At 57.2% G+C, this 13,315-nt stretch overlaps 1 protein-coding gene across 2 annotated transcripts in view; it reads left to right on the forward strand.

Moving 5' to 3' along the window:
- Positions 1-13,315, forward strand: part of INPP5A (inositol polyphosphate-5-phosphatase A) — a 145,016-nt gene that overhangs the window by 121,623 nt on the left and 10,078 nt on the right. For both annotated transcript variants that reach the window (XM_080640009.1, XM_080640008.1), the window contains exons 10-12: positions 8,764-8,859; positions 8,985-9,059; positions 12,288-12,361. In XM_080640009.1, coding sequence (XP_080496135.1) covers positions 8,764-8,859; positions 8,985-9,059; positions 12,288-12,361 — 245 coding nt within the window. The remainder of the gene's footprint in view (positions 1-8,763; positions 8,860-8,984; positions 9,060-12,287; positions 12,362-13,315) is intronic.

Raw genomic sequence — 13,315 nt, forward strand, 5'->3', positions numbered from 1 at the left:
AGTTCTTCAGCCAGAGCTGCACCCGTGAGTGGTGGGTGTCAGGAGCCCGGGAGGTCTGGGCAGTTTGCCATCCACTAGACAAGCAACAGGGACGTGCCACCCAACTTCCCTAGCGGCCTGGAGAAAGCCTTCCTTAGAGCAAGGCCTTTGCAGGCCTGTCTCCTGGTCTCTGGAATGCGTAGTTTCAACACGACAGCCAGCCTGTTTCACTGCCCTCGGCAAATGTTAGCGGTCATGGAGTTTTTTCTGAACTGGGAGCAGTGTGGTCAGGTCCGTACGGACCTCGCAGGGCCCAGCTTGTGCGCTAAGCAGCCTCCCTCCGGCTCTGGACACTCTTCTGTCCGTGGCCTCGTGACGCTGAATTGCTCTGATGGACGAGGACAGGGCTGCTGGAGGGACCGTGAGTCAGGTGTGTCAGCCGAGCTGTACTTGTCAGTTCCTTTGCTTGGTTTTTAAAGAGTCTTGGTTTAAAGAATAGAATTATGAATTTACATCACTTGATTTATTTTTTCATTACTGTTCTAAAGAGACCTTTATTTGGTCTGTTTGATATAGGGCCTGTGACAATTAATCAAAAATGAAATATAGTTTCAACTTAATTATGATGAGTCTCCGGGGCTTTTATTAGAGGGTTTTCTTCCAGAAAGTTTGCTTTATAAACATTGGCCAGTGTTTCCAACTAGCAGATTGAGGTCAGAATAATTATTCTAATTATGGAAAAGGAAGAAAAAGGACAGTGCATTTGTGGTTACCCCTCCTCCCCTCTGCTATAGGAACAAGATTTTCTGAATCATAATCAGTTGAGCTCACTGATCTTTAATGTGCTTTTCTGGGTGTTTCGCTAGGTCCTGCTTTCTGCCCGCCCTCAGGGCTAGTACAGCCCCATGGGGACTTTAGGACTCGGAGCAGATCTTCCATGCCAGGCCTGGTGGCAGGCACTCCAAGGCCACGATCCGTGGCTGCCTGTGCGGGTCTGTGCCTCCTTGCACACGCCCTCCCACCGGCTGAGCCCAGGCGTATTAGTGGAAGGCTGGGGATGTCCTCAAGAGGCCAAACCAGCGTGTGCAGGTCCCCTGCGGGCCTCACTTGGGGCCTCACACGGTAGTGCCTGTCCTGGAGCCAGTCCTGGGCCAGTGGCACATGCCCCAACACCTGCTGGACGCAAGTCTGAGAAAGCTACGCTGCTTCCTGCTCAAAACTGAGTTGGTTTGCAGGGAATGCTGGATGGGTGCTGCCCCGGGCCACCAAGCTGGAGGGAGCCAGCGGGAGCCGTCTGAGGAGGAGATGAAAGGGTCTTTATGGCGTGTTGTTGTTCTGGACGAACAGTGGACAATATAGAACAAAGAGGAAGAAGGTGCCTCCGCTGCTGACATAACCCTCATGACAGCGCCTTTTCATTAACTGCCGCCAGCTCGCCAGCAGCTCGGCTCCGAGGCCCCGGCCCCGCCCCCGCCCCTCGGTCCCCGTGGTGTCAGCACTGTCGGGCCCTCGGAACTTTTCTCAGCGATCACTTAGAGGTCTCCCTCCTCCCAGGGGCTCCAGGGCACTCCTTGGAGAAGGCAGTGCTCTGTGGAAGGGCCTTCTGGGAAGTCAGAGTAACAGGAATGGTGTGTCCTGGGCACGTGCCATGGAAGCAGCAGTGCCTGTCCACAGGGCAGAGGGCACACCTGACAGGGTCGGCCTCCCCGCTCGATCTTGGTTCCTCAGGTCCCTCCCAGGACGGTCCTGTCTGCATCGGGCAGATCGCCCTGATCCCGAAACCCAGGAAATCACTGTGGTGCACGCTTCACTGAGGCCCCGCCCTGCCTGCAGCCATGTCTCCCCCTTGCTTCTCAGGAGCTGTGCCTGTGTGCATGCATGTGTGTGCATGTGTCCATGTGCATGTACACATGTGTGTGCCTGAGCATGATAGGAAAGAGGGTGCTACCTTGGCCAGAGTTCATTGGAGTCATGTGCACGTACATGTCACTGAGCTGTGCCATTCCCATCGCAGGCTGAGTGGCATCTGTGTTACCCTTGCTGCTTTGATTTGAATGTTGGCCACTTTCTTCTTCAAGGCTCCCAGGCCTGCTCGGCGCCTCCAGGCGCAGCAGACTCACCTCAGTCAGCTGCCAGTGTGGGCAGCAGCGGATGCCTGTCTGATGGGCACTTACTTTTCAGGGCACAGCATGTGTCTAGCCATCAGGGGCAGTCAAAGAATTCCTCTTGTCTGAGCACTTTTTCTCAGATCCATACGTCACCGATGACCACGGCGAGTTGTAACTGATTTCCGTTTCAGAGCCATCTGTTAAGCGATTTAATGATTGTCCTCCTGTCTCCTGTTGGAATATATTTAGGACTTGAAATAATGTCTGGGGACATCAGTTACCAAGGAATTGTTCGTCACCAAGCCAATAATGCTTGTCCGGTATTCTAGAACTCCGACAGAAATCCAGGGGACAAGGATGTCTGTCTGTCTGTCTGTCTGTCTGTCTGACTTGATGTTTTCATTCTGAGCCCACTTCCCAGTGCCCAGCACGGACACCTAACACCTCCCATGCTGGTGCTGGCGGGCTCTGGAGTGTCCGAGATGCAATTGTAATCTCTTGACCCCGGGAGGAGGCCGGCCGCAGGGCTGGGACTGGCATGCGCGGCCCCGCTGGGCAGCAGAGCACTCTGTTGATCTGACCAGCTACACGACACAGCAGGACCCCACCTGCTGATGTTCAGCGTTCCTGGGGGAATTAGTCACAGCATGAAAGACTGGCTCTTCTAGAGTGGTTCCTGTTTTCTAGAGTCACTTGAAAACTTTAAATTTAAAAGTTAGTGATTTTCCATTAACACGTTTTAAGGGAAACCTATGGACAGACTCCGGTCTTGTTTTGTAAACCACCTTTTGGAAATCCTTCTTGGAGATGTTAGCTGGAATGTTTATATGCAGCCCTTTTTTGTAGGCATTTTTATGGCTAGAATTTAACCAAAAACAGCAGGTTAGCAAAACAGCGGGGCCATGGTGGGTTTCACTGACGTGCCTTTGCTTGGCTGGCCCTTCAGTGAAGCGTTTCCTCACAGTTTGCAGAATTCACCTCCCAGTGGTCACTGGCAGGGGAGGGAAGAAACCCCAAGACTCAGGGATAGGGAAAGGGCAGATGGGCCATCCAGGGCACGCAGCCCTGCTGAGAGAACAGCCCCGCCCAGGGTCCTGCAAGCTGTTGGCCTTGGTGGCTCCCACGGGACACAGCACAGAGAAAGTGAGTGTGTCCTCACAGCGGGAACCCTGGAGCGTGAGGCTGGCTTCTGTAACCCATCAGCTAACTGTTACAGTGTCCACTGGCACCTTCTGTCCCCTGAGTGTAGATGCCACGGGGCCCCAGGTGAGGCCAGGGGAAAGGGCGAGCTGATGGGAGTGACATTGGCCTAGCGTCAGGGTCTCCAGGGCTTGGACAAGTCCCTGCTCCCAGAAGGCGGCAGCCTCGCGGGTGGGTGCTGGGAGCTACGTCCGTGATCAGAGCTGTTAATTAGGGCTAATGGGCTGGCGGCATTTGGGCAGAGAGAGACCACTGAAGGGGCATTGTCTGTTACCCATTTCAGTTCCTTGTGGAACTGAAAGCAAAGTCCCTTGTGAGTGGACAGAGCTCAGGAGCCCCACCCCAGAAGGTCACACTCATGCCTGCGTGTTCCCAAGGTCATCCAGGCCCCCACCTTTAGACGGCAGAGCCCCACTTCCTCAGAAGGGCACACACCCCTCGCTGACCAGCTCCAGGCTCTGAGCCATGTAGAAGGAGGTAGGTGGCTGCCTGGAAAGCAGGGCCCCGTCTGAATTCTTCCGTCAGAGATCCTGTCCCTGACCAGCCAGACGTGAGCTAGTCACGTCTGCCACACCGTGGCTTCCTAAGTGTGCTTTTGCTGTCCTTTAGTTGTCATCCTTTTTTAGGAAAGTCTCAGAGATGCTGGCACAGATTACAACAGTTCTGAGAAGTACAGGCCTGGCCGCACTCACGGTTCTGCACTTGAACCCTGTTGTCAAAGTGCCGGCATCTCCATCCGGTGTCTGGATCCATGGTGACATCCTTGTTCATCCTCAGGCTGGTTGCATCCTTGGCCCTTTGTTTAAAGCTGTTGAAGACATTGTTTGGAGGCCCATTTATTCTACACGCTTTTCCTTTCCGCTTTCCCGGAGGTAGGTCCTGTGAACATGTTTGTGACTGAAACTACACCAGGCGGCCGGGCTGCCGCTTCCCTCTGTCCCTCGCCTTTGTGTCCGATTTCATGCTCTCAGAGGCCGGCATGTTCTTCTGTGTGCATTGTCAGCGGTGACAGCTCTGGAGCAGGGTCACGTGGAGAGGGATGGCGTGAAAGGTGGTACAATGCACCTTCGGGCCCAGCCACCAGCCCAACCCGGCCCCCAGGGCCCAGACCGCAGGCGCCCCAGAGTGCTGGGGTTGGCTTCCTCCAGGGGCTGCCACTGCCTGGGGCTGGGGCACCTGGTCCTCTGGCTCCTGTATTTTGTGGGCTGGCCCATGACGTGTGGTGGTTGCGGGCGTGTCCAGGCAGAAGCAGGTGGCACAGTGTTATTTTCTTCAGGTCTCAATTAGAAAAGAAGAGTTTAATCCTCTGGGCCCGTGGTCGGCAAACTGCGGCTCACGAGCCACATGCGGCTCTTTGGCCCCTTGAGTGTGGCTCTTCCACAAAATACCACGGCGTGGGCGAGTCTATTTTGAAGAAGTGGCGTTAGGAGAAGTTTAAATTTAAAAAATTTGGCTCTCAAAGGAAATTTCAATCATTGTACTGTTGATATTTGGCTCTGTTACAGTACGATTGAAATTTCCTTTAAGAGCCAAATTTTTTAAATTTAAACTTCTCCTAACGCCACTTCTTCAAAATAGACTCGCCCACGCCGTGGTATTTTGTGGAAGAGCCACACTCAAGGGGCCAAAGAGCCGCATGTGGCTCGCGAGCCGCAGTTTGCCGACCACGGGACTAGTTCCTTAAAAATCCCATAGGATGCTTCCCTCAGCAGCTGCCTGCGGTGTGTATGGAGCTGGGAAACAGGTCAGGGGGCGCGGTGGTCGTGGGGGTCCAGGCCCGGGCGTACCTGCACCCTTGTGCCTTAAACAGCCTGCAGACCTCTGGCCAGACTGGCTCCCATCGCCCCCTCTTTGTGTGGCCATGACAGTGACAGGTGACCCAGAGACAATGGCCTGCCCAGCACCCCTGAAGGCGCCGTTCCGGGCTAGACATGGCAATGTGCAGGCCCGCGAGGTTCACGCCGTGTGTCAGGGGCCCCTCCCCCGGGTACAAATTTGGGCTGGGGTGTGAGGGGCCAGGGGCCAAGGGTGGGAGGCAACAGGAATGCGCTGTGTGAGCATCCCCCCTGCTCCCTGACGGGCTCAGGCGCCAGGAGGGGGGACAGTGTGTTCCAGGGCCTCTTGGCCTTTTGATCCCACGTGGGTACCTTTGCCCACTTGTCACCCTAGACCTGTGTCCCCTCACACTCCAAATTGGATGCTCCCAGAGGGCAGGAACCGTGGACTGTCTGCTAGTGTCCTGGCACCTGTGGCTCTGGGCCGGGCTGGAGTGGCCCTGGGCTCGCCTCCCAGGAAGGGCGTTCATGGCTCCGCCAACTCACAGGGTGTCTTTTCTGCATCAAAAACCAAACCAAACAAAAGCAGGAGCAGAGCTCCTCAGCCCCAGGGATAACTAGGGGTTCAGCAGAAAGGGCGCGCTCCAGGCAGGTTGTTTCTGAACTTTTCTGATGACCCTGCAGCACCTCATGGCCCAGCTGTCCTCTCTGCAGTCACGTGGCCTTGGCATCCGTCCTGCCTGCCCCAGTAATCCTCTGCAGAGAGAACGGGGTGTCAGAGACCCCGACCAGGAGCACACGGAGGGCACTGGGCGAGCTCCAACGCCTGGAGACCCTCACCCCTGACTTGGCCCCGCTGGGTCCCGACTCCTCCCTGCTCCGCACCCGCCGTGACCTCTGGAACCTGCACCAGGGCCTGAGGGTACTGCAGACCCCTGCTGCTCAGAGTCGGGACTTCCTAAGTCCGGGTGGAGAGGGAAACCCAGACGCGAGTTCCCAGGCCACACAGGGTTTGTGGGCAGAGGCAAGACGAGCTGCTCGTGTTCAGCCAAACAGAATTTTAATTCAAAACATGCTGGCCACATACACATCACCTCCTGTTTTCTCGGGTGGAGGAAAAAGGTAAAATGGAAATGCATCCTCCTTCTCCTTCTGCCCCTGAGCAGGGAAGGAGCCCCGGACTCCTGGCTGGAGTCCTGAGCCAGGGGGGCATACGCTGCCCTGTGCACCCGGAGTTCCACGAGGCAGGCCCTGACCTGTCCCTGTTCACAACGCTTTCCTCTCCCCTATCCTCCACCCCCGGTCGCCTGGCCGCTCCCCAGCTCTCACGCTGCCCATCAAGCCTTTGCCCAGGCTGGGCCCTCCACCCGGAACTCCCCCCACAGCGGCCATCTCCTCACTAGTTACCCCCACCCTTCCACCCCCAGGAGCACAGGGACACGCTCGGCACCCACCCGGCCCTGCCCTGTGTGGTGGGTGTCGGGTGGACGCTCTCTGAAGTCACAGTTAGAGCTTGACAGCTGTGGTAGCTGCAGACTGCGCTGCAGGTGCGACGCTGCTGCCCTCGACATGGGTGCACAGGGGGCGATGGCACTGCAGCTGTGGCTCACCACTGGAAATTAGCAGCCGAGGCCCTGCCAAGCCCCTGACCCGGTGCCTGTTCCTGTTCCTGGCGGAGAGTTTTAAGTCTCTTTATAAGTTTTTGGTTGATGTTTTTACAAACACAGAGCAAACCTTAGGGCATTGAACCTGAGAACTTTCTAAAGGAGGCACCTTGCCCTAAGCTCCAAAGCGCACCGCATGCCCCGCACCAGGCTCCGTGCAGAAAGGCCCCGGGGGGTGGACATGCCAAGACCCCTGAAATGCCTAGAGAAGCAGCAGGCGCTCCGAGTGCCAACCAGACAAGTGCCAGGCAGCCCTCACCTGTGCCCTGCGTGTGGCTGCTAATAATGAAATAAACCCTAGAGGGCCCTTTAAAGCCAACATTTTGGGTACTTTTCTCCTTTCAAAAGAGTAAAACCCCTTTTGTAAAAGGTGAGCCGGAAAGGCCGGCCTGCGCGTCTCCGCATGAGTGGGCACGCGGATTGCAGGCGGGAAGTGCCTGCCTGGTGGCTGATCACTTCTTCAAACTGGTGAATGAGGAGCTGGGGCGGCGGGGAGGAGACCTTCAGCAGGCGCGATCAGATGTTTATCCTTTGGGAGCCGCCCTAAGTGGCCAGATAAAGCAATTTTGTAAAAAGTTTCTAGCAGATGCCTTTGGGAGGAGAACTGTGAATTTCTTGAAAAATGTCCTGTGTTGGCTACAATGGCTGTCCGTCCACTGCCCCCGCCAGCCCATCCCCCCTTCACGGAAGCACTTAAGCCACTTAAGCACATTAGCATCTGGATGGAGCGACCTCCGCGGGCTGCACTGGGTGGGCAGGGGGGCCGCTCTGCTCCGGATTGTGCGGCTTGTTCTAATCCATGCCCTTTGAAGGCCCCAGACTGATTTGTGACACATGAGTCCAAAAGCCACTTTGGGGGGCTTGACCCGCTTAGCTGATCTGTGCGCTGAATGTCAATGGCCTGTCCCGGAGTGTGCTCTGGGGCTGGTGCTGCCTCCCCTGCCCCCTGACCTGGAGGGGGTCTGCGTCCAGCGGCAGGCTGACAGAGCTCACACCTGCAGGTTCAGCCCAGGACCTGGGGGGCTCCCGCTCTCCGGGGCGCAGGCTTGCTCAGCACCAGGAACTCACCAGGGCCGCGCAGAGGAAAGTGTTTTAAAAAGTGAGAAATGGTTGTTTCCTTGCAGTGGTCCTTTTAAAAATAAACATCATCTAGCCCTTTTTTGAAAAACAGCTTTCCTGGGGTATTTATATCTAAGCCACAACCCAGTGAGAGCCTCCGCATCAGATCCGCTGGCCTGCTTGTCTCAGACATTCCCCACGTGACTTGTTCCCCCATCCTGTCCACATCCCATCCTGCCAACACGTGTGAACATGGGTGTCGGCCCTTCAGAGCCCTGCTCTGTCCGCAGCACTTGGTCACTTTGAGCGTGTCCTGCACTTCCTCTGTTACACGTGTGTCCTGAGTACCCCTCCCAGTCCGTCTGCATTTTCATGCCCCTCAGAGCCACAGGTGGGTGAGGGGGTCACGTGATCTGCACATGAGCACATACATGCACACACATACACAGGCAAAGACAGAAGACTTTTCTAAAGCCCAGATTTAGTTTAATTCCTAGCCAATCAGATGCTAGCCTGGAGGGTGACAGCGCCGTTCTTCCCTGTCCCCGCTGCTGCCCAGCCGCTGCCCTCCCCTCCCTCGGGGCTGATATCCTCCTCAAGTCGCCTCTGGCCATGTTGCCCTCCGGGTCCTGTCCAGCGGCCCCGGGCGTCTCTGGGGCTGATCTCACTGCAGTGTGTCCCCAGGCCGTGGCTGGTTGTGACTCCACCCACCCTCCCTGCTCACTCAGGCTGTTCTCAGTCCAGGGCCTTCCTGGGCCAGGGCCCAGCTGCTCCGCGGAGTGCAGGTTGGGGTGGGGGGACAGGCCTGCCTTCAGGCACCGCTGGGGACCTGCTCTGGGGTCCCTCCACAGGGAGCTGTGAAAGGGGGTTGAAGAAAGGATGAGGCTGGGGACAGAGGTCAGGAAGAGAGCGGACTGCTTTGAGGTGATGGGCCTGCGGGCAGCCAGGCAGGGGACTAAGTCTCTGTGTCTTTCCCAGACTCTCTGCACAAAGGCCACGATGCAGACGGTCCGGGCCGCCGACACCAACGAAGTCGTGAAGCTGATCTTCCGGGAGTCAGACAACGACCGGAAGGTGAGAGCCTGTCCTTCTGGGTGGGTGGCCCACGGCAGCCACCACGGCCGTCCCGAGCTGGGAGTGGGGGACTGGGCCTGAGCCCCGCTCTGCCCCCACCTGCGCTGACGCCCCGTCCTTGGCAGGTGATGCTGCAGCTGGAAAAGAAACTGTTCGACTACTTCAACCAGGAGGTTTTCCGAGACGACAACGGCACTGCGGTGAGTTGTGTTGTCTCACACGTGGCCTTGTGTCACCTCAGGAGCCTCAGGCAGCAGGGGACGGAATGTGGGGGCCTGGCCCTGGAGGGCTGTGTCCCGCGGTTTCTCTGAGACCTGGGTGGCCAGCTAGTGCAGGCCCCGCAGCTGCACCTGCGTAACAGCGGCTTCGGTCCTCGGAGGCTCACACAGGTGTGCGTGCACACTGCCCGGGCCACTGGGCATGTCGAGGGTCACCCTCACGTCAGTCACACGCAGGAAACGAGGTCACTCAGTCCACCTGGGGGACAAGATAAATGGGGTGACGAGCCATTGGAGGGCCTCTCCCCTCCGCAGTGAGGCAGCAGCACAGCCACTGGGACAAACTACCATCGCAGGATGGATGTGCCCGTGCCGGACGCAGCCCCAAAATCCATCGCATCCTTCATCAACCACCGGTCTTGTACCCGTCTGACAGAAATTTAATTCAAGCTGGCTCCTGAAAATAATTATTGTATTTTAAGAGTAGTAATCATTGGCCGGGACATGATTGAATGTGTCCATGCCTATTGACTTTTCCTATGATTTATAGCTTTGTTTAGTCGATATTCCCATCGAAATTGTATAATTAATTATAAGTGTGGCTGTCAGGCTGCAGGATGGAGTGCCCTGGCGAGGATTTGGAGAGATTAAATTTTCCTGGGCTGTCCCGGCCGGCCTGGGGATTTCCACGGCGCTCGGCCTGTTGGTGGAGGTGTTTGCTGTGTGTTTAGCAGCTGCTCCAGCTCAGGGCTCATTGATTTTCGGCTCTTTTCTTCATCAGCGCTGCGTCTCGGCAGCAACAGTGGAATTTGTGCGGCCGGGATAGCTCCTGACAGATACATATGATCAGCCGGCTGCTTTATCATTGTCCACACCGCCCTGCGCTGTTTTTCACTTTGTAATCAAGAAGAATGTTTGCGACACATGCGGAATTGGTTATCATGTTTGTGAAAAATCTCAAAGAGATACAAATGATCCACAGACATGCAGCGTAATTTCTAATCAGAAGCATCCCACATCCGGTGTGTGGTGCCTGCAGCTGGGCTCCCGGACCATCGTTCTGCGTGGCTCGGGGTGCAGAGTCCCCAGGCCCTGGCACTCGGGGCATCGTCCGCATGCTGGTCCCACAGGGGAGGGTCCCGCCAACCTGTCAGAGCCAGACAGCGGGCCGAGCTGGCCCCGCACCCACCCTGTCCAGGGCAGCCAGGCATGGGGTCGGATGGCCAGCATCAGGGCTTAGGAACGCTGCAGCGGTCTGCGCACAGGTCGGCCTCTGTTGGTGTGGATATGGGATTAGCCTCTGCCTTCCTCCCCTGGAAAGCCCTGGAGGGTGAAGAGCGCCTGGCTTGTCCTCACAGCCCCTGACACAGCAGAGGCTCAGTGCTCCCATTTGGAATCAGAACGAAGGAGCATTTCGGAACAGCTCCATGCTGGCAAGCCCCTAGGCACTCAGGGTGGGGTGGGGTGGGGTGTGGCCGTGCTGCAGGGAGGACTGGCAGGGCACCTGGGGACGGAGACTCTGGAGGGCTGGGTCCTCCCCAGATTGGCGCTGCTCCTGTTTTAGCAGCTGGAAGGTTCCGACTCATTCCAAACCAGATATTTATTTGCTGTTCTTTTTACCTAATACCCTTAACAAGTGGAATATGGGTGAGATTCAAGTGGCTCCATCCCTAAATGCTGCCACCCAGACAGACGGGGGCTAGGGGGTGGCTAGGAGGCTACAGGGCTGCCAGGCCTTGTTCAGTAGAGCTGGGAACAGGGACAGGAAACTGCCTCGTGCTCAGGCCTCGCCAGCTGCTTCTCCCGGAGTTTTCCAGCTTCCTTGACAAACTGCCTGACTGTGCTTATTGGAGCATGTGTGTGTGTGTGTGTGTGTGTGTGTGTGTGTGTGTGAGAGAGAGAGAGAGAGAGAGAGAGAGAGAGAGAGAGAGAGAGAGAGAGAAGAGAGAGAACTGTAGAGAACTGTGTCTCCAGTACACACTTGCATGTAAACACATTTGTAAGCACAGACGCACACTTACATTCAGGACTAGTCCACACCCATGTGCACACCTCCCCTTGAAGGTGCACTTCAGTCCCCGAGATGTTCCCTCACTCTCAGCCAGAGTCCTCCCCTCCCCTTCCCCTCCCCCTCCCCCGGCCCTCACTCCTGGCACCGTCCCCCAGGACTCAGGGCCCTAGCCGCTGGGCAGCGTTTAGCTGGTGAGGTTTCCACCAGTGTTTCTCACCAGCAGATGTGGGCTCACATGGCCCCGTGGGGTCCAGGCCCCCAGCCCTGGGTCCTGAGCCTCGCCAGGCAGGGTGTGAGGCTCTCCATGACGGGGATCTGCGGGAATGTGCAACCGAAATTCTAAAGCTATGTGCAGACGGTCCCCTTTGTGCATAAGGAGCTTTGGGTCACTCCTCTCAAAGCGTAAGTGCCACAGCCAGCTCCTTCCCGTGGGATTTCCGCTCTGCCGCCCTCTCTCCCAGCCAGGGGACCAGTGGGGCAGGTGGGGGTGGGGGGCTGCCTACCGTGCTCAGGTAGCAGCCTGGCACACGGTAATTACTGTGTACATGGCGCTGCAGTCGCACGCTTCGGGGGTGATGGATGAGGTGGCTTTGAGGGGAGCCCCTGCACGAGGCCACGCTCCCACCCAGCTGCGAGGGGACATGATTAATGAATGCATCCTGAGGGCGTGTGTGGTGACGGCTCGTCACAGCCTAGTGTGGCCAGACACTGTGTGGTGCCCTTCCTTCTTGGGCACCGTGCTCTCTGGATGTGCAAACCGGGGCCATTTCTACCAGCTTCCTATGTGAGCTGCACACTGCTTACCTCTGACTTAGTTTGGGCAAAATGGGAATGGTGTGCCCTCCTCAGGACACTGCCCCTGTGGGCAGCACCACTGAGGCCTCCCCGGGCCTGACCCCACCTGCTGCACCGCGTGGCTGCAGCAGGGAAGCGGCTGCTCAGCAATGGGCGTGCGGGTTCTGGGGCCAGATGAACTGGAGCCCTGGCAGAGGGCTGCTGGGCACCCACAGGCCCTTTGGGACACCACTGGGTGGCTCTCATTGGGAGGGGGTGGCCTGCACACAGGCCAGCTGACATGGGGCAACACGTGCTCCTGAAAGTTCCAAGGCCCCTGCCGCTCCAACCACCGTGCCCCGTGACCTTGCGATGGCCCAGACAGGCGCACCAGTGACTTCATTTTCTTCCTTTTCTTTCTTCAGCTCCTAGAATTTGACAAAGAGCTGTCTGTCTTTAAGGACAGGCTGTATGAACTGGACATCTCGTTCCCTCCCAGGTAAGGAGCACCTGCTGGACAAGCAGGTAACTGTCCTCTCGGGCACCCGTGCCCACGTGCACACCAGTCCTCTGGTCCTTCCCGCAGCCTGAAGAAAGGAACCAGCCAAGAGCAACGGTGGTTCTGTCTTTTTAAAAAGATATTCTTCCAGGGCACAAAATGCGTCTCCTCAGGTGTGCGGGGCCACAGGCAGCTGTGTCTGGGCCTCCCAGCAGGGTCTGCAGCTATAGGGACCCTTTCGTCCCTCTGACCAGCCACACACCCAGGGCCTCCCAGGGGCCTGGAGTCAGCAGAGAGAAACGACAGACAGGAAGTGGCCAGTCCCTGGTCCTGTGGCCCTCTGACCTCAGGGTCCAGGCTCTGGCCAAGAGGGCCAGGAGCTCAGAGCTCAGGGTCAGCACCCAGACCAATGGGTGCTGAGTGTCCGAGCCTGAGAAGCAGGGACTGTGGGTTCCGCTCAGCCCTGTGGCCATGGGGTTGGTGCACAGGCGGAGTCTTAAAGGCCCACATGAGGGAGTCACAGTTACCACTGTCCAGGGTGCTGACCGAGCTTGTCTCCCTCACGCTCCAATGCTGCTCTAAATGTACAGTGAAGTGTGCGCTGAGTACTTTCCGAGACATTTGACATCGGAAGACGTTCTCTGGGATCTGTTCAGACTTCCCCTTCCTGTGGGTGATTGGCCAGATATCCTGATTGTCCCTCCCATTTGGACAGACTCATGGGGATCTTCCTCAGGGCTTTGCTGAGCCTGGCTGAGGACAAAGGAGGCCTGGAGCTGCCGCCAGCCAGGGTGCAACACTGTGGACCCCGTGCCCATGCTGGCCTCTGCCCCTCAAGTTGCTCCCAAACCGAGTGGCCATCCACCCCCCACTGCCCAGATCGCACTGGAAGTCCTCCCTCCCTTTGGTCCTGTTGTATTTTTAAAGCCATGTCTGTGACCACCAAATAGAGGT

The sequence above is a fragment of the Plecotus auritus genome, assembly GCF_963455305.1.
Source record: "Plecotus auritus genome assembly, chromosome: 9".
Classification (NCBI taxonomy): Eukaryota; Metazoa; Chordata; class Mammalia; order Chiroptera; family Vespertilionidae; genus Plecotus; species Plecotus auritus.